The sequence below is a fragment of the Trichogramma pretiosum genome, unplaced genomic scaffold, assembly GCF_000599845.2.
Source record: "Trichogramma pretiosum strain Unisexual culture from Peru unplaced genomic scaffold, Tpre_2.0 scaffold4, whole genome shotgun sequence".
Classification (NCBI taxonomy): domain Eukaryota; kingdom Metazoa; phylum Arthropoda; class Insecta; order Hymenoptera; family Trichogrammatidae; genus Trichogramma; species Trichogramma pretiosum.
In genome coordinates, this window is record NW_019641688.1 from 2759352 (window position 1) to 2779149 (window position 19798).

The 19798-nt window shown below is 35.7% G+C and overlaps 4 protein-coding genes across 5 annotated transcripts; 3 read left to right on the forward strand and 1 right to left on the reverse strand.

Annotated features, from left to right (window-relative positions):
- Positions 1-324: 324 nt before the first annotated feature.
- LOC106656064 (tankyrase-1-like) lies at positions 325-3473 on the reverse strand. Of its 2 annotated transcripts, none has more exons than XM_014376707.2 (3): positions 3167-3473; positions 2662-2735; positions 325-2593 (listed from the first exon to the last, which is right to left on the reverse strand). In XM_014376707.2, the coding sequence occupies exon 3, from the start codon at positions 2502-2504 to the stop codon at positions 996-998; it is 1509 nt and encodes a 502-aa protein (XP_014232193.1). In that variant the 5' UTR covers positions 2505-2593; positions 2662-2735; positions 3167-3473; the 3' UTR covers positions 325-995. The 2 variants fall into 2 exon arrangements, with proteins under 2 accessions (XP_014232193.1, XP_014232192.1); XM_014376706.2 differs by having other exon boundaries at positions 325-2596.
- A 990-nt stretch (positions 3474-4463) lies between these two features.
- Positions 4464-7200, forward strand: LOC106656116 (calumenin). The gene is made up of 5 exons (XM_014376795.2): positions 4464-4517; positions 4714-4893; positions 5889-6453; positions 6701-6816; positions 6896-7200. The coding sequence occupies exons 2-5, from the start codon at positions 4783-4785 to the stop codon at positions 7082-7084; spliced, it is 981 nt and encodes a 326-aa protein (XP_014232281.1). The 5' UTR covers positions 4464-4517; positions 4714-4782; the 3' UTR covers positions 7085-7200.
- An 806-nt stretch (positions 7201-8006) lies between these two features.
- Positions 8007-10083, forward strand: LOC106656142 (centrosomal protein of 120 kDa-like). Its single transcript, XM_014376832.2, has 4 exons — positions 8007-8200; positions 8336-8999; positions 9261-9391; positions 9464-10083. The coding sequence occupies exons 1-4, from the start codon at positions 8166-8168 to the stop codon at positions 9942-9944; spliced, it is 1311 nt and encodes a 436-aa protein (XP_014232318.1). The 5' UTR covers positions 8007-8165; the 3' UTR covers positions 9945-10083.
- Positions 10084-10868: 785 nt separating this feature from the next.
- Positions 10869-19715, forward strand: LOC106656286 (transcription elongation factor SPT6). The gene is made up of 3 exons (XM_014377157.2): positions 10869-11236; positions 14309-14569; positions 14651-19715. The coding sequence occupies exons 1-3, from the start codon at positions 11198-11200 to the stop codon at positions 19373-19375; spliced, it is 5025 nt and encodes a 1674-aa protein (XP_014232643.1). The 5' UTR covers positions 10869-11197; the 3' UTR covers positions 19376-19715.
- Positions 19716-19798: the final 83 nt, after the last annotated feature.

Consider the following 19798-nt stretch of genomic DNA (forward strand, 5'->3'; position numbering starts at 1 on the left):
ATATAAGGATATGTATGATATTAAGCGATAAACTTTTATTGATAATGAGAATAAAGCTGAGGTGCGTTGAATTACTTTATAATTTAGGTCTTTAAAATGAATGTTGCTAAAATAGTAATGAATTGTAAGATGACATTCGTCAAGAGAACATGTTGATATCCAGGTGTCATAAATCTAATGGTTTCACCGAAACTTTTTTTGCGAATAAAAACCAGACTAAACGTCGCCTATGATAATTCTAATCATTCTTTCTTTTCAACTTGCCTTATCACTGTTTTGAACAAGTAAAAAAAAATAAGAACTTAGAAATTAAAAAATAAAAAATCAATTTTATACAAAACATTTATTTACTTTGCGTTATAATATAAGAATACATTATTGTACGGAGCTTTCAATGATTGTTCAAATTAATTTAAGTAAGAAATCGAAGTACATCATGTACTCTCTTCATTATGACTTTTTCTGCTTAAAGAAAAATATTCAATTTTTTTTTATTATTATTATATTCGAACGAGTATATTTCATAATGAGTTAAAGCTCGGTTTTTGTCTTTCTAATCCATTGCGTTAAACACGAATAACTTAATGGTTAGTTCATTTTGACTATTTCGTAGTTGAATATTTAAAACTACGGATAACTATTTACAAATAACCTATATGTTGGTGTTTGTTCGTAACCGTCATAATACGAACGACTTATTATAATCTACAATTAGCTTTTTTTTATAAACATTATAAATACAATATAGGTACATGATTCAATCAGGTATAATGAAACGATGATCAGACTTGATATTTCTGTACATTTTGTTTGGTTCGAGTCATCTTTTGCCGAGTTTAAGGAGATTACAGTGCCAGCCTAAAAATCAAATGTTCAACCTCGTCATCTGAAACTCTCACCGAATGATTCTCTAAAAGGCTTTTAATGAAAGATTCAGTAAAAATTTCAGAGAATAAGCTTGAACATATGACTTTCGGGCTAGCTTGGGCATCCCCTCAAAACGCAAGCGTTCTTGGTTTTTTTATATCTCGCTCTGGAGAGCAAGGTTCTGGGCTCGGTCGTTTCTTGGCTGGCGACCTGGCGATCGGGCTTTTTTGAACTGTAGTCGGGCTCTTTCCAAGTTTTTTATTTGGCGATGTTACTTTATTCACAATATTATTATTATTATTATTATCGGTGCATGGAGCCAATGACTGTAACATTCTCGTGACGTCCTTGTCGCTCAACCTCCAAACGATGTCTTCGGCGCATAAGAATGGCAAGCGATAACTTGAGATTTCCATGAGAGAGTACGTGGCCTCGACAGACATCTTGAGCTTACGCTGGAATCTCAACTTCAAAAGATAACCGTAATTCGGATAATCTTGGTCAAATGTAGGGCTCGCCAGAACTTTACGGAGTCGGACCCTCGATTCGCTTCCTTGGAGGCAATTCGCATTCATTATGATACCTCTGATTCCTAATTTATCCATTCGATTTATTTCCGCTTGGCACTCCTCGGTCGGATCGAGGTCTTTAACGTCGCCGTCACATTCGACTCGGTAAAGCTCACACTTACTCGCATACATCTGTTTGGTCTTCTCGTTCGTACGTTTGGGATCCAGCAGCTCGTCCTGCTTCATGCGTCGTAGAATCAATTTGCCGGGGGCAGAGGTGATGTCAAATTTAATCTTGTGAGGTGCCAACGTGCTAACTGAGGCATCATAGCTCAAGAGCATCTCGACCAGTCTCAGTGTATTTTGCAAACTGTGATTGCCGAAACACGCGTAAGCCAGGGGCGTCAATCCGTGTACGTTGGCAGAATCGACATCTGTACCCATATTTATGAGCCTCTCGGCTAATTTGGCACTCTCTTCGTCCTCGGCCTTACTCTCGCGAAACCTCTCGGAAACAATATGTAAAATCGTTTCTTGCGACTTCGTCAGTACATGTGGATCAGCACCTATGTCTAATAACCAATGAGCAACTTCAAAATGCCCATACCAAATGGCCAAATGGATTGGAGCCCAGCCATTGTATAATTTTGAATTTAAACTAATGACTTGGTTAATTATACAAGGGGATTCTTGTGCCATAACTTTGAGTTCTTCGAGGTGGCCTAATGCACATTTCATATGAAACTTGGTTATACCCCATTCAACAAACTTTGGAGAAGTTGTGTGTTCTTCAATGTTTAATAAAAGGGCTTCTCTAATTTCTTTTGTTCCAGGTTTTTGTTCTTCATAGCGCCACTGATCCATGTTTGAAATTGGTGTAACATACTGTGAATTTTGAATAGAGACATCTGCACCTTGCTTTAATAGAAAAAGCACAACTTTTTTGAAGCGGCGTTGAACAGCATAATGTAATGCTGTATTTTCCTCTTTATCTTCAATAAGATTATTTACGGATACGCCAGATGCCAGAGCTTGTTCAAAAGCTGCAATTATTCTTTCTTCATATTTTTTTGATTTGTTTTTGTTGAATATCTTCTTAGTCAAAGGTAATGTTATTTGCATAACCATGGTGTCTTTTTATATGTACAATTGATCCTGTCTTGAAAATTACTTAACTAAAATGATTTTAGCATGTACGTCAAGTTCTCCTTATAATCCTACTGAAAAAAATAATGTTTTAAAATCGTAATTTCATAAATGAAATAACTATGATTAATAAACTAACCTGCAGAAAGTTCCTGCAAATCAATAATCTGAGCGTATACCTCTAGACAAACTTCTTTGCAGAACGATAATAACCTAAAAGAAATTTGATTCATGAATACAAGATGACAGTCACGGCAAAGTTAAAGACAAAAGTCGATCGCACATCATACAGCCGTTTTATTTTAGTCGTTAAAGTAAATATAAACAAATACACATCACCATTGATGGTAAAGTATTTGTTTATAAGTTTGTGAAAGTTTGATCAAAGAAGGCTCTGTCTACGTTATGAGAAATTATTTTCTTTTACCAACGATTATTGGCCAAATTAATTTTCTAATTTGCCAAGATTTTCGATCGTTTTCTCAATCAGAATTGGTCGCTACAGCAAACGAAATTCAGAAATCTCGTTTTTTTGTTGATTTTTTTGGAGACATGCAACATTGTTCCAGATTAGATAGATAAAACGATAATTTTTGAAAGCACAAACGGCGACTCAAGTGCGAAATAAATTATTCCATACTCACCACTGCGGAGATAATAAATATGTCGCTTGAGAGAAGTAATTGTGTGTTCCTGGAAGATCAGTGCGGCTGTTCGGAGGATGAAAAAAAAGATGCCACCGCACTAACTCACACAAAGATCGAGTTTTTACAATAGAAATAAACGAGAGAAATTTGTACTTGGAAATATCGTCGTCTGCATCGACACTAAGCGCGCACACACACATGCACCGCAGTCTAAGAAGATTCGGAGTCTTTCGCGACCAACTAGTTCGCACAGTAGCCTACAGGTGTTGCGAATTGCTGAGCCTCGTTGGTCACGTATATTTGCACTGAAATAAGAAGCTCCTGCGATCGCTGTCTTATTATACAGTTCAAGTCGAACTTGAAACGCGCGCTAATTTCAACCTTCGACTATCGACGAATCGATTGACACTATCGGTACGTGTTTGGGAGCAACGATTTTTCGTAGCGTTATCAAAAGCTGCTTAAGAAAAAGCGTCTTATAATTTTGCGCATTTTCGAAAACGACATTCAATTCTATTTAATTTTTCAAATTAGTATCGCAATCAAGCTCGTTACATTATTAATGATCAATCACCGCAGCCAATCGGTTGAAGCGACACTTTGAGGAGGTAGCGCGCATACATCCATTAGATTTAAGCTTCGTTTCAAGCATTTAATCGGCAGGGAGTACGATGTAATGATTGATGGATGAAAATAAGGGAATAGCTCGTCGTTCGTGCGAGGTTTACGCGTCGTAAAAGCTTCTCGATGTTTTTGACGCCGAATAAAAACGGATAAAAAGAAAACTGACAGCTATAAAACGCGCAAGAATATAATATCCATGTATGTCTAAGTGGCGCCCGAAAAGGTCGCCCAACGTTCGCTGCAGAGCCACCGGCGTCTTGAGCTGTTTTACGAGTTCGACATGTAAGATTATACTTAGTACTATTAATGCGAGCCATGGCATCATAGCTCAATATACGAGTAGACGAGCCATAATAAAAGCGCGTCAAATAATGCGTGAATTAAGCTCGCCTGCCGAGTAGTTATTTTTTCGCGGAGAACACACTTTGCCTATACTCATTAAAGTACGAGAATTGTACTTGTGCTATTCTGTTACTCCGATATTTATCCGTAAAAAGTCGCCGCGTATCGTAATAATACCTATCGCGCAAAGGGGGAAAGAATAAGAGGCGGAGGAATAGCAGTATAGCAGCAGTATATAGCGAACTCAAATTTCGCCGTGATACGTTTCACGAGTGTATAATAAGGAGCGGCGGAGCAATCGGCGCTTGTCGCACGCTGGACGTTCAGCGGTCTCCGCGCGCGTAATAATACCGAGGCACGATTCCCGGCGAGGCCCGTGTGTGTAAGTTAAAGAGTCGTCGTGTCGGCTGGCGGCGCGAGCCTCTTGCCTTTTGCCATTCTCTGACGCGCGGGCAATAACATTCCGTAGACGAAGCCGGTACTCTCGCTCGTAAAGTCGCGCTTCGGGATTTCCTTATTCTCAATTTTCTATCGTAATAGCCTTTCGATTTTTTTTCCTTTTTTTTTTTTTTTCATAGGTGTCATTGTTTCCGCTTTTTGTTGTCTTTGAGTTATTGTTATCGTGCAACAGCACTGCGGGTAAAAAGATGAAAGTTTCGCTGCTCGGAGCGCTACTCGTGTTCGGCTGTGCACTGGCCACGTCCATTCCCAGAGCCGACGACGAGCAACATCAACAGAAAAATCGCATACACGACAAGGTTTGTAATGCCTATAACTGTACGTCCGCAACTTATCATTGTGTAGCTTGTGTACATACAACGATGAAACATGGAAAGATCGCGTCGGTCAATTAATGCAATTGTCAAGAATTTAACTGTGATCTATGCGCGTCTTCATCAATCCTACACTTCTTTTACGAACTTTTGATGTGTATTTTATGCCTGTATGGTCCACACGATGTTTGTGCTGGATTTGTTCTGCTCGATGTACCGCTGCGATGTGTTTCTAGTCAAATTGTAACTCTGTTTGATGTCGTTGAATATTGAAAATGCTCTAACATCGCATCTTGTTAATCTCTAAAATTTTAGATCGACAAAGGTATCCTGAGGGAAAAAATTATATTTTTCGACCTCGAGTCTAAGCACATTTTGCGCGTGGAGGAGAACTGGTTGAAGAAGAGAAAATCAGTAAGAAAGGCCATTGACCTTTGAAGCACTTGCCGACGAAAGATTAATGTAATGAAAAACAAGCTCGATTTTGAAATGATCCTATCGCGACATTTTTGCGAGGATGTACACACGAAAAACAAGTATTTAGAATTTTCCAATTACTGCAACGATAATTTTAATTTGTTTAATGCTCGAGCCGTGCGTATTTGTTGTCTTGTACTTCAGATAAAAAAAAGACCAAGAAAAACTCATTGCGCAAACCGAACTACAAAATTCTAACGTATTGTCGATGCGTTTATAAAAGTTAAATAAATATTCAGAACGAAATTTCGATGGTTTTTTTCCATTGCAACTTGCATTAACCTCAAAACTGGTGCAAATAACATTTATGAAAAGTAAAAATATTTTGATCAATTAATTTAAGATATAAGAGAAAAAATATTATTGATTAAAAAATAAATTAAGATTTAAACATTCCTTTAAATATTAATAAATCTAAAGTGAATAGATAATAAATATATTTGTTTATTTCAAACAATAATTGTGCAACTAATTTTTTATGATTTTGTATTTTAATTTTACAGGACTTGAGTGATCAAGAACATTACATTAATAATCAACACAATCCAGCTTATGACCATGAAGCTTTTCTGGGCGAAGAAGCTAAAACTTTTGATCAGCTAACACCTGAAGAAAGTACTAGAAGATTAGGTCTTATTGTTGATAAAATAGATTCGAATAAAGATGGTTTTGTCACCCAAGAAGAACTTAAAGATTGGATTAAGTACACACAGCAACGTTATCTCAGAGATGATGTTCAAAGGCAATGGGAATCTCATAACCCAGATGAAAAGGATAAAATATTCTGGGAAGATTATCGTAAAGCTATTTATGGCTTTTTGGATGAAAAAGATGCTCAAACTCTTGACAGGCAAGATGAAAACTTCTCTTATGCTACCATGCAACGTAGAGAAAGAAGGCGTTGGTCCATCGCCGATAAAGATGGCGATGATGCCTTGACAAAAGAAGAATTTGCTGCTTTCTTACATCCAGAAGAAAATGAATATATGAAAGATGTTGTAGTCATTGAAACTATTGAAGATATTGATAAAGATGGCGATGGAAAAATTTCGCTTCCTGAATATATAGGTAATTTTTTCTCATTTCATCAAAATAAAATGAGAACTTGCATGTTTTAAAATTAATAATTGATTAACTTTTAGTGTTTGATAGAATATTGAATGATGAAAGTAAATCACTATTTAACAGTTAATAATATTAATTCTGATACAGATATTTTAAAGGAATACTAACATATTAATAAAATTTATTTTATCTACAGTCATATTTGAATTATTAAAATCATTGTAATATTTTTCATTTTTATGAATTAAAGGCGACATGTATAAAGGTGAAGAAGGAGAAGAGTTACCTGAATGGGTGAAGAACGAACAAGAACAATTCTCTCTCCACCGTGACAAAGATGGTGATGGTTTTATGGATAATGAAGAGGTATTGAGTTGAAAAGAATTCACATAAAATCCTATTTAAGTATTCAGGATGGTCATATATAATTTACTGATTTTTTCAGGTAAGAAATTGGATTATACCAGCCAATTTTGATCATGCCGAAGCAGAAGCTAGACATCTGATTTATGAAGCTGATTCTGATGCTGACCAAAAGTTGACGAAAGAAGAAATTTTAGAAAAATATGACATATTTGTTGGCTCTCAAGCAACAGATTTTGGGGAAGCTCTAACAAGACATGACGAATTTTAAAATCTATTTTAACATGAAATTGATCTGTTTATAAGTAGTAGATATGTATACTTAATTTTAAAAAATGTTTAAATCACTAATGTATAAAAACTTGAATACTTAAGAAAAGTGTAATAAAAAAGTAAGCGTTACTTTTATACTTATCAATACAAAAATATATTTATAAATATTTCCATAGTTATAATACAAATAAATGTATTCATTTATATTTTATTGAATTTGATGTTTATTAATGAATTTTATACCTGTTCACTAGGTCCAATGGAGTTCATTTTTAAATCTAATGTTGACTGTAATAGTGCATTAGTAATTTAAATTTTAAATTTTGAGTTTTGAATTATAAAAATTCCATCATCATGAACTTTGTAGAGGAATATTTCGAAACGATTATGATCTGGATTTTCTAATACCAATGAAATTAAAAGATACAATTCTTTTTTAAATATTGACTTGAATAAGATATTTTTAAAAACGAATAACGCCTCCAATAAAAATGATGAAATTAAATAATACAAGATTTTTTAAATTTTTTGTCATTTTGTAAAAAGGAATTTTTTATGTGTGTTAATGTTTCCCAAATATGTCATTATAGACCTGTATGCCAAGTAGTAGATTCTTTTCTGTTTCTTTTTTACTCAAGGAGGTAATTCAAACACAATTATCAATTTATCTTTACTTTCGACTCAATAATGCTTAATTGTTGTTATTCAAAGTATGTACGTAGCTGTTCCAAAAAACTTTTCTAATTAAAAAAAATAGTTACGAGGTAGTCGAATTGTCCTCCTCCAAAATTCGTAAAATCAAATATTATATAAGCATGTAATTGGTGTCGTGCGAGCGACTACACGGTTCGGCCGTCAAGTGTCGACCTTTTCTATTGCCGGTATACCGTATTGGTAACTTAGCTGCACAGGTGACTCCCGAGATGGCATTGTTATCCAATAGAATAAGCAAATATACTCTGCTTGAATGCAACTGCCATTATTTTGTTTGTATACATAATGCAAGATCACAAACAAAGATTCTCCAATGAAATAATATTCATGTAATCAGTGCACTCGTCGCTAAATTCAAATGTGCCATGGAAGATGATTATTTTTCTTCAGTCTACTCATGGTATTTATGATGAATAATTTTTTTATATCTTTTTAATAGTATTGTTCAATAGCTTCTTTCTACAATTTTAGCTTCAATTCAATTCATAAAGGTTATATTTCAGTATTGTTTACATTCGTCGTTTTGTGTGTACAGGTTTGACAAATGTGGAATTATAGCAAACATTCGAACGCATCTTCGGCAGAATCTAGTCAATACGCTGAAAAATCGAGATGCGAGTCATAAATTGGGAAATAGTTGCCCGAGATCAGCCAAGCAATATGTTTACGATTTGCTCATTGCCGAATATCTGTGGAACCACAATTATTTCTACACATTGTCTGTTTTTGCAAGTGAAGTACCTTTGATGGTTGATTTCAATAAACAAATTAATTCAAAAGACAATGGGGCAGAGTCGAAGCAGAAGTTACAAAGCGATTATGTATGCCATACTTTAGAGACTCTAGGAATTGAACCAACAAACCAAAAAGGAAAAAGTATTATTAGTGATTACGCTAAAAATGATGTGCCTTTACTTTTAAGTATATTGAAGTGCATCAGAATGACTGATATCGAGGATTGTAATAAAACCCAGAACCAAACAACTAACCAATTGAACAGTCAATATGTTCAAACTGTTGAAATTAAACAAAATTTAACTCAAGAACTATCTAAATTAACAATTGCTCGGAAAAAATTAATTCAACAAAAAGATCTATTTGAAGCACAATTAAAGCAAAGAGAAATAGAATTGAAAGAACAAGCATTAGTTATGAAAAATCAATTACTAATTCTCCAAGAGAAATTGAATCAGGCTCAAGTAAGTTTTAAAGTATTGAACACATTCCATTTAAAACATGTCAAAGCCAACCGAAAAATTGAATTTTCAACCTGATATTCTGTAACATTTAATGAAAATTTCTATAAAAAAGCTGTACAACCTTAATTTTTATGTCCTGTAAAGAATAATCGATTCTGTTAAGAAAGGTAGAAATTGAAGAAAATGGGATTGAAAACTCAAATTAAAAGCTGGCTCCCTTACATATCTATTAAATGTTCATATATGTATATATTTTTTTAGAAATTAATTGATATGTACAGTTTAAAAGAAAAAAGAATCAATGAAAATAAAAAGCAAGATGATTTAAAAATAATGCAAAAAGAAAAAGAATTGTCTTTAAGAGAAAAAATACTATCTCAAGAAGTTATAAGGTAAAATACATAAATGCTAATAAGTAACTGAAATGAAAGATTCAAAGGAAATAATTGCCAAATTTTTTGCAGAATAGCAAAAGAGAAAAACAGTTATCAACAACTTGAAGGTGATTTGAAAAAATTACAAGATGAATTACTAAAAGTTAAAAGAGAAATCCCCCTTTCTAGGAAAAATTGCAATTTGAGCGTCAAAGATACTGAAACGCAAACGGATTTTGAAAATTATCTTTTAACTAGGAATGAACAAAGTTTTTTAAATCTAGAAAAAAATGATCTTGGTGGTTTAGTAAGTGAGCAGCAATCAAGAATTAAGCAATTGACGTCCAAAGTTGTAATATTATCAAGGAAATTAGAAGAAAAACAATTAAAGGGCTGTAGATATGTAGAACTACCATTGTTGGTTAAAAATACAAATATTACAAATGGTGCTAGTGAAAGCAGCTCTACCGAAGATATTTTACAAGATGCAAAAATGCGCCTTCAAAGACTAGAGGAAGAAAGTTTAAAAGCTGACCAGTATTATTTTAATTTTATTACTAATTCATCGTAAAGTTTCTGTTTTTTTTTTAATTTGCTACACATTGAATTGTATAATTGTACATGTAAATATTAAACAATCATGCATAACACTAAATGTTTTCATATGCGAATTTGTAATCAGGAATTTAAATAATTATTAATTAACATCTAAACCCTCAATGAAAAGAACAATTTTTTTAGATCTTTTTGTTGCAGTTGATTTTAAATCAATTTTCATTCATGTATCATTGGGTTGAAGACAATAATATATATCTCAAACAATAATAAAAGTTTAAAGACAAGATTTATTTCGAGGAGTTATTGATGCACAGTCTAAATCCATGATAAATAAAATATTCATTGTTTTACTTTTTGGTAGCTAAATTACCGGCAATAGGGTCATAGGGAAGTTCGACTGTCGAACACCAACACACCGAACGTCGTCGCATCGCTCGCCCAAGCCCCAGCACCGGCCCAGCACCAACACGACGTACATTAAATTTGACTAGTCTAATTTTTTTTCGCTCGCCTAAGGCGCAGCACCAACACGACGTACATCGTCTATAGACTAGTCTAATTTTTTTCGCTCGCCTAAGTCCCAGCACCAACACGAGGTACATTAAATTTTACTAGTCTAATTTTTTTTCGCTCGCCTAAGGCCCAGCACCAACACGACGTACATCGTCTTTATACTTTCAAAATTTTCTATCGCTCCCTAGTACCGTCATGAGTCGTGACACGTCATAAAACAGGCCCACGAGTTTCTAATGTTGTCTCGCAGCCCTCCTTGTCACTTTGTAATTAGATCTAGTATTGCCCCCTCTTCCCCTCATTCGCCCACTACTACCACTGGTCAGAAGCGTACTGCGCCTGCGCGGTAGGCTCGGTTCTCAAAGCTCGACTCATACTCCTGCTAACAATAGTAAAAATGTATAGAGCCTCTTCATAGCTCGCACACGAGTACACGACTGGGCTAGCATCAGTCTTGGCTGTTCACTCGCTTGAACAGCAACACGGCAGCAACACTAACTCTCTCTCGTAGATCTTAGAAATTTTAAAAAATCTCGTAAATCTTTGAAAGTGTAAAAAATCTCGTAGATCTTAGAAAGTGTAAAAAACAACTCCATCAGTGTATAACATAAACTTTCTGCCGCAGTAGTGAACTTTGATCAACCTTCAGCCACAGTACACTCCAAAGGAGCACTTGTTACGCGCTTATTACTTTTTGCGACTCAACGGTATTGTACATTTTATTAACAAATCGTCAAAGTACCAGACACCAACATGTCGCAGTACATCGATTCTGAAGCCGAAGAGAGTGAGGTTAGTAAATAATTCTATAAAATATATTCATTCTTCTTAAACTCTTTATCCATACTTTACTATTTTCTCGATCTTTTTGGTTAAGTACATTGCTGGCTTGCATTGTACATGCACATTGTAGTGTATGTACATAACTTTTTGTTCGTTAGGTACTTAAACGATGCTAAATCAAAGTAACTTAGTCAGATTTGATTTGTGCGACTCAAATTTACGTTTAAACTTGAAAAATCACAGAAACAACTCATAATCATATTTCTGAGGGTGGAAAGCCTGCGACGTGACGTCACAGGTTAAGATGGCGGTAATAGAAAATACGGTTATCATAACATGATTCACAATCATACAAAACGCTTGTATGCACCAGCTTAGTTACTTTTTATACGTGGTTTTTGAATGTAATTCTACTATACAGAAAAACGAGCTCCTTCTTGATGTAATCATACATTGTTGTCATACAACACGATGCAGCATCATAGCAGAAGACGTAGACACACACCGCAAAATTTATAATTGAAATGCTCTCCTTTTACTGCCATGAACATCAAAAATATTCTAGTTTGGATTGCTTTGCTTTTCATGGCATGAACATTTAAAAAGTTCATGTTTAAATTGCTTTGCTTTCAATGATATAAAAATCAAGAAAACTCAGTAAACCCAATTTCAATTAATGATATCGCTGACTTATAATATTAAGTTTTCTTAATATTTTTTAGTTGCATGCGTTTCCCAAGATTGAGAAATAAATTTTACAAGTAGCCAGTGTTATTTTAATCAGATATCTATTTCAGCATAGAGTATTGATATTTTTTTGTTTGCTACACATAGATTAATTACTTTACACTCGAATATTCAACAATCGTGAGAGAGACGATGCTTTCATCTGCATATTTATATATCAGGGACATGAAGAGCAAAGCCAGTCTAGAAATGTAATTTAAAATCCAGATATCTAAGACCTACAGAGGATTTTTCAAATGCTTGAAGGCAATTTTTATTTTCATGTTGGCAAAGAGTTATATATCGATAAAAAATTTTTCTATTCATCCAAAATAACTGGATTGAAATATTTTTTTAGGCTGGCTAGGATACACACCGCACTGAAATTTGTTTGAGTTTATCGCTGTGCTCAAGTGATTTCAATTGAAAAGCAGTTTAACTTTAGCGCTAAAATTGAATCTACTCAAGCTGTGTTACACTGCCTGAGTAGTATTCTCTTGAGCGCTTTAGTACACTGCTTACTTACATCCCTTTGCCTGTTTAAGGACTTCATTTAGAAGAGTGCTTGATAAAGAATCTTTTATTGCACAACAAAAAAGAGTCATAGTTTAGAAAACATCTTTACACAGCTCTGTATAAGAATCAAAAATGCCCCTTTCAAGATGAAAGAAGAAAATTTTAAGAGTAACCAGTATTATGTGAATTTTATTTGTATTTTAGCATAGAGTTATGATATTTTTGAATTTTATGCTACTCTGAAGATCAGAGAACTCAATTTTAAGAGAAACTATTGTTATTATACTTTTATTTCTAATTTAGCACAATGTCTGGATATTTTTTAGTTGTATGCGTATTCCATGAAAATGGAGAAAATTCTATGAGTTAATAGTATTATTTTAATTTTATTTCTATTTCAGCATATACTTTTGACATTTTTTAGTTTGCCAAACAGGAATTGTTTACTTTACACATAAGTATTGATAAAGAATTATGCTAGAAACAATGTTTGCTTTGACAAATTCATAAGCAGGGACATGAAGAGCAAAGCCAGTCTAAAAATGTAATTTAAAATCCAGATATCTAAGAACTGCAGAGGACTTTTCAAATGCTTGAAAGCAATTTTTATTTTCATGTTGTCAAAAGGTTATACATCCATAAAAAATCTTTCAATTCATCCAAAATAACTGGATTGAAATATTTTTTTAGGCTGGCTAGGATATACACCGCACTGAAATTTGTTTGAGTTCATCGCTGTGCTCAAGTGATTTCAATTGAAAAGCAGTTTAACTTTAGCGCTAAAATTGAACCTACTCAAGCTGTGTTACACTGCCTGAGTAGTATTCTCTTGAGCGCTTTAGTACACTGCTTACTTACATCCCTTTGCCTGTTTTGAGACTTCATTCAGAAGAGTGCTTGATAAAGAATATTTTATTTCACAACAAAAAAGAGTCATAGTTTAGAAGACATCTTTACACAGTTATTTATAATAATCAAAAGTGCACCTTTCAGGATGAAAGGGGAAAATTTTAAGTGTAACTAGTATTATTTGATTTTTATTTGTATTTCAGCATAGAGTTTTGATATTTTTGAGTTTTATGCTACCCCCAAGATCACAGGAATAAATTTTAAGAGAAACCATTGTTATTTTACTTTTCTTTCTAATTCAGCACAATGTTTTGATGTTTTTAATTGTATGCGTTTCTCAAGATTAGAGAAAGAAATTTCAAGATTAACTAGTGTTATTTTCATCAGATTTGTATTTCAGCATAGAGTCTTTATATTTTTTAATTTGCTACTTGTGAATTTTTTACTTTACACTCAAATGCTCAACAATCGTGATACAGACAATGTTTTCTTCTGTATTTTTATATATCAGGGAGAGCAAAGCCAATCCAAAAATTCAATTTCCAATTCAGCTTTTTAAGACCTTCAGGGAATTTTTTTTTCAAATGCTTGAAAGCAATCTTTATTCAATGTTAGCAGAGAGTTATATATCTATCAAAAATTTTTTAATTTATGCCAAATAATTGGATTGAATTATTTTCATATGCTGTTTAGGCTATCTTGAGTACTGAAATTTTTTGGCCTCATAGCCGTGCTCAAAGTCCGTGATATTTTTTACTTTCCCACACATTAAATTGTTTACGTTACACTCAAATATTTAACAATTATGATAGAAACAATGTTTCCTGTTGCATATTGAAATTAGGCATATGGAGAGCAAAGCTAGCAATGAGTGCATTAATATTTTCTGTATTTTCTTTAATTTTCCTATCTCTTTTATGCTTCCTTCATGTTTACTAAAACTTAGCAATTTGAAAACAAATGTGCTAACCAAAATAATTTTTTTTACAGGAGGAAATGATGGAAACTAAAAGAAAAATGAAAAGAATCTCTTCAGACGAAAGCTCTGAAGACGAAGATGAGGACATGGAGGAAGTCAAGGATTTGATCGATGATCGTCCTATCGAGGAAGACGACAGCGACAACTCCTCCGACGATGACGATGGTTCTCCAAACGCAAAAAGAAAGAGAACGGATGATGACTTCGATGACCGTCTAGATGAGGAAGACTACGATGTCATCGAGGAGAATCTTGGTGTTAAAGTTGAAAGAGTATGTTCTTTAATCTAATTGACTAATTTTGAAAACATATTTTACGATTATTTGATTACTAACAGTTTTCGTTATTTACAGAAACGCTTCAGACGTTTGAAAAAGATTCAAGACGAGGAATCTGATAATGAACAAGACATGGAGGCAGATGATGAAAGAAACGCTATAGCTAATCAATTGTTTGAAGCTGGCTCAGGCGACGAAGATGAAAAGAGCTCACCTAGCAGACGCGATAAGAACGAAACCGAACAGTACGACGATGAAGAGGCCGAGGAAGAATCTGACGCTGATGACTTCATCGTCGATGATGATGGAAAACCACTGAAAACGCATAAGAAGCGTCCACGAATTTTCGCTGATTCTGCCCTCCAAGAAGCTCAAGACATTTTTGGAGTTGATTTTGATTACGATGAATTGGCTAAATTTGACGGAGATTATGACGAAGATGAAGATGAAGATGAGGAAGACGAGTATGCAGACGAAGATGAAGTAGGACGCACCAAAAAGTCTAAAAAAGCCTCAAGACGCAAAGGAACTAAAAAGAGTATCTTCGACATTTATGAGCCAAGCGAATTGAAGCGAGGACATTTTACTGACTTGGACAATGAGATTAGGGGAACAGATATTCCAGAGCGAATGCAATTGCGAGTCGTACCGGTAACTCCAGCAGACGAAGCCGAGCTAAAAGAGGAAGGTAAATGGATCTATGAGCAGGCTTTCGTTAAAAAGACTATTAGCATCCAAGACGACCACTTGACACCGGAAGCCAAAGAAGCTGCAGTTAAGAAATCGTCAGCAATTCAAAAAATTGTCACAGCACTCGATTTCATGAGAAATCAGTTCATGGAAGTTCCATTCATTGCATTCTATCGCAAAGAATATTATCTTACTGATTTAAACATGAACGATTTGTGGAAGATATATAAGTATGATGCTAAATGGTGTCAATTGAACTCGAGGAAGAAAGCCCTCATCAAACTCTTTACAAGAATGAAGGAATATCAAACCATGAAATTATCACAAGACAAAGATGCTCCATTACCTGAAAATATTCGTATCTTTGATGATAATGATTTGCAGTTCCTCAACGGTGTTCAAAACATCGAAGAACTGAATGATTGCTACAATCATTTCATGCTTTACTATCATGAAGATGTGCGTCAAATGCAACAAGAGGCAAAAAAGTATAATAAAGAAAAGAAGAAGCAAGAAAGACAAGAAAGACGTAAAAAGTTAATTGCTGAAGCAGAGGAAAATGGGGAAGAACCACCACCTGAGGAAATAGAAGAAGATGAAGATGATGCTGCTGAAGAAACATTAAAACAAGCAGCTCGTACTGGTCCATATGCTCTATGCAAAAAAGCTGGATTAGAACCTTTTGCAAAAAGGTTCGGATTGACTCCAGAAGATTTTGCAATTAACTTGAGCGAAGAGTATGGCACCAAAGAGGTTGAACAAGATCCAATGGAAGCTAGTGAAATAGCCAAGCAGTACCTTGGAAAGAAATTCCAAACAACTGAAGAGGTATTAAAAGCAGTTACCTTGATGGTAGCTATTCAATTGTCTCGTCAGCCATTGCTCAGAGAATCTGTACGTAAACTGTACAGAGATAAAGCGACTATCACCGTCAAGCCTACAAAAAAAGGCCTTAAAATGATTGATGAAAGCCATCCGATTTACAGTATGAAGTATCTCAAAGAAAAACCTGTTAAAGAATTAAAGGGGGACGAATACTTGAAATTGTTAGTGGCGCAAGAAGATAAACTTATTGAACTTACTTTTTCCGATAAGTTCCAAACTCATGGAAACACAAACTACATTGATCATGTAGCTTCTCTTTATCAGAGAGATGAATTCAGTAAAAATGTTCAAGAATGGAACACGTTACGTAAAAATGCAGTCAATTTAGCTTTGTCAGATATGGTCATTCCAGATTTAAAAAAAGAACTGAAGGCTATACTGCTAAGCGAAGCTAAAGACTGTGTGCTCAGACATTGTACAAGAAAAATGTACAATTGGATCAAGCATGGTCCATACAAAGTAGACAAAAATGATTTTGAAGAATCAGACGAAGAGTGGTCGACCAGCAAAGGATTAAGAGTCATGGGACTCGCATATGTTCCGGACTTTTCAGTTGCCGCTTTTGCATGTCTCGTCACGCCAGATGGAGATTGCAGTGATTACCTCAAGCTTCCACATATTTTGAAAAAGAAAAATAGCTACAGAGATAATGAAAAGCAGTTAAAAATGGCAGATTTGCGGTCACTAAGAAACTTCATTGAAACCAAAAAGCCCCATGTCATTGTAATCGGGGGTGAATCAAGAGAAGCCACCATGATTGCCGAGGACCTGAAGGAAGTTGTTAATGGTTTGATGGTCGACGAACAGTTCCCGAAGATAGAAGTAGAAATAATCGAGAACGAATTGTCGTTTGTTTATGCTAACAGCAACAAAGGCGTAGCTGAATTCCGCGACTATCCAGATCTCTTGCGACAGGCAATTTCATTGGCTCGTCGCATGCAAGATCCTCTGGTCGAATTTTCTCAATTGTGCAACGCAGATGACGAGATTCTTTGTTTAAAGTACCACCCAATGCAAGATCAGATATCAAAAGAAGACTTACTTGAAGGTATTCATCAAGAATTCATTAACCGCGTAAACGAAGTTGGTGTAGATATAAATCAGGTAGTTTTGCAACCCTACTACACGAATCTGGTACAGTTCATCTGTGGTCTTGGACAACGAAAAGGACAATACTTGATAAAAATGTTGAAGCAAACCAATCAGCGACTAGAGAACAGGACTCAACTGGTCACATCATGTCACATGGGCCCAAAGGTCTTCGTCAATTGTGCTGGATTCATCCGTATCGATACCAATAGCCTTGGGGACAGTACTGAAGCCTATGTTGAGGTACTCGATGGCTCGCGAGTCCATCCCGAGACTTACGAGTGGGCACGAAAAATGGCTGTCGACGCTCTAGAGTACGATGATCAAGACGCAAATCCAGCCGGTGCCTTGGAAGAAATTCTCGAAGCACCCCACCGATTGAAGGAGTTGGACTTGGACGCTTTCGCCGAGGAGTTAGAGAGACAAGGCTTTGGTAACAAAGGTGTCACTCTGTACGATATCAGATCCGAGCTAGATGACAGATACAAAGACCTGCGACCTCCTTTCCAGTCGTACACACCAGATCAGCTTTTCACCGCGCTAGTGAAAGAAACTCCAGAAACTTTTTATGTCGGTAAGCTCCTGGAAGCGACAGTAATCGGCATCAGTTATCGCAAACCAAAAGGAGATCAACTAGATCAAGCCAACCCAGTGCGCAACGATGAGACAGGCCTATGGCAGTGCCCGTTCTGTTTGAAGAATTCATTCCCTGAATTATCCGAGGTCTGGAACCACTTCGACGCTGGCTCTTGCCCTGGAAAAGCTGTCGGCGTTAGATTGAGGCTCGATAATGGCCTCTCTGGATATATTAACATTAAAAATTTATCCGATAAGCACGTCGACAATCCTGAAGAGCGCGTTCGAATCGGACACAGAATTCACGTTCGAGTAATAAAAATCGAGCCAGAAAGATTCGGTTGTGAGTGCACTAGCCGAGGCAGCGACTTACAAGACGTCAATAAAGAGTGGAAGCCACAGAAAGATCTATACTATGACACAGAAGCCGAAAAGGAGGACATAAAAAAAGAAGAAGACTTGAAAAAAGGGTCACAGCGCCAAGTTTACGTGACTCGAGTAATCATTCATCCTTCCTTCAAAAACATAACATATATAGATGCAGAAAATTTGATGGCAACCATGCAACAGGGCGAAGCAATCATAAGGCCATCGAGTAAGGGCGAAGACCATCTTACAGTTACGTGGAAGGTGGCTGAAGGCGTTCATCAACATATTGATGTGCTCGAAAAGGGAAAAGAAAACAAATATTCTTTGGGCAAAAGTTTGTTCATTGGCAACGAAGAATTCGAGGATTTAGATGAAATAATCGCTCGCCACATCAATCCAATGGCAGCGTTCGCCAGTGAGCTGATCGAATACAAATACTACAAGCCACAGGTGTTGGGGAACTATGAGAAAGCGGAAGAAATCCTACGTCAAATGAAAAAAGAGAATGAAAATTCCATTCCATACATCTTATCAGCGTGCCAAAAAGAACCCGGTAGATTTCTATTGTCGTACCTTCCACGAGAGAAATGCGGCCATGAAAAGATTCAGGTATCACACGAAGGTTACGAATTCCGGCTTAAACGCTTCCAGAGGGTGATGGACTTGATTCGCTGGTTCAAAGAACACTACAGAGATCCCATCCCTGGCAAAGCAACGCCAGCCAGCAGCACCCCACGCGCTTTCCCCACGACGCCAGCACTCAACGTCGTTAACGGTGTCAGCACTGACGCGATACAGCGAGTGGCACAGAACATGCCAAGGCAACTTTACAATCAGTTATCACAAGTGGCTACCAATGCAACGCCACATTACACACCATACGTCACACCTTACCAGACTCCGGTGAATCCAACTCCGAGGTACGGAGAAAACACACCAAGCAGCACCACACCGCATCATCATCACCATCACCATCATCAATATGCTGGTAGCAATGCCCCTGATGATTGGAGAAAAGCTGCCGAGGCCTGGGTGGTAAACAAGACAACAACTCCTGTTTATAGATCTTCGAGCACGCCTAGACCATTTAAGCATCCATACAAATCACCAAGAGGGACACCACACACGAACTCGAGCCCTCGCAGTATGTCCCTTAGTGGCGACGGTACTCCCTTGTATGATGAGAGTTAATGAAATTTCATTAACAACTGTATATTTATGTAAATGTTAGGTTTTAGTTTAAAAGTTAAATGTTAGTAACTAATAAGAAATTGTAATACCGAGAGTATTTGTATAATTACTCCTAAAATAAATTTTGTTTAAAAGTTATGTACTCATTGGGTAATAGACAAAAAAAGATTGTAAAGAATTATTTGAACATCATGTTCTAATAGATTCTGATATTACTTAAGATTCATAGGATAATTAGTAAATAAGAAAGTAAGAAAGATTTAGTTTTTTAAATTGGATACACGCAATATTGTGGAAAAAACTTAAAAATTTCAAAATAAAAAAAAAAGATAAAAATTAACTTAACAGTATTATTATTATAAACAATACTCCTATATACATAATAACGAAGCCACCTATAATAGTAAAGTTACAAACAGAACT

What these genes read in the sequence shown, in the direction of transcription:
- LOC106656064 (XM_014376707.2), bottom strand. Translation starts at nt 2,504, where the DNA reads ATGGTTATGCAAATAACATTACCTTTGACTAAGAAGATATTCAACAAA.
- LOC106656286 (XM_014377157.2), top strand. Translation starts at nt 11,198, where the DNA reads ATGTCGCAGTACATCGATTCTGAAGCCGAAGAGAGTGAG. An exon ending in CTGAAGCCGAAGAGAGTGAG is followed by an intron (nt 11,237 to 14,308) that starts GTTAGTAAATAA and finishes TTTTTTTTACAG; the next exon opens with GAGGAAATGATGGAAACTAA. An exon ending in TTGGTGTTAAAGTTGAAAGA is followed by an intron (nt 14,570 to 14,650) that starts GTATGTTCTTTA and finishes CGTTATTTACAG; the next exon opens with AAACGCTTCAGACGTTTGAA.
- LOC106656142 (XM_014376832.2), top strand. Translation starts at nt 8,166, where the DNA reads ATGGAAGATGATTATTTTTCTTCAGTCTACTCATG. An exon ending in TTTTCTTCAGTCTACTCATG is followed by an intron (nt 8,201 to 8,335) that starts GTATTTATGATG and finishes TTGTGTGTACAG; the next exon opens with GTTTGACAAATGTGGAATTA. An exon ending in AGAAATTGAATCAGGCTCAA is followed by an intron (nt 9,000 to 9,260) that starts GTAAGTTTTAAA and finishes ATATTTTTTTAG; the next exon opens with AAATTAATTGATATGTACAG.
- LOC106656116 (XM_014376795.2), top strand. Translation starts at nt 4,783, where the DNA reads ATGAAAGTTTCGCTGCTCGGAGCGCTACTCGTGTTCGGCTGTGCACTG. An exon ending in AAAATCGCATACACGACAAG is followed by an intron (nt 4,894 to 5,888) that starts GTTTGTAATGCC and finishes TTAATTTTACAG; the next exon opens with GACTTGAGTGATCAAGAACA. An exon ending in TTCGCTTCCTGAATATATAG is followed by an intron (nt 6,454 to 6,700) that starts GTAATTTTTTCT and finishes TATGAATTAAAG; the next exon opens with GCGACATGTATAAAGGTGAA.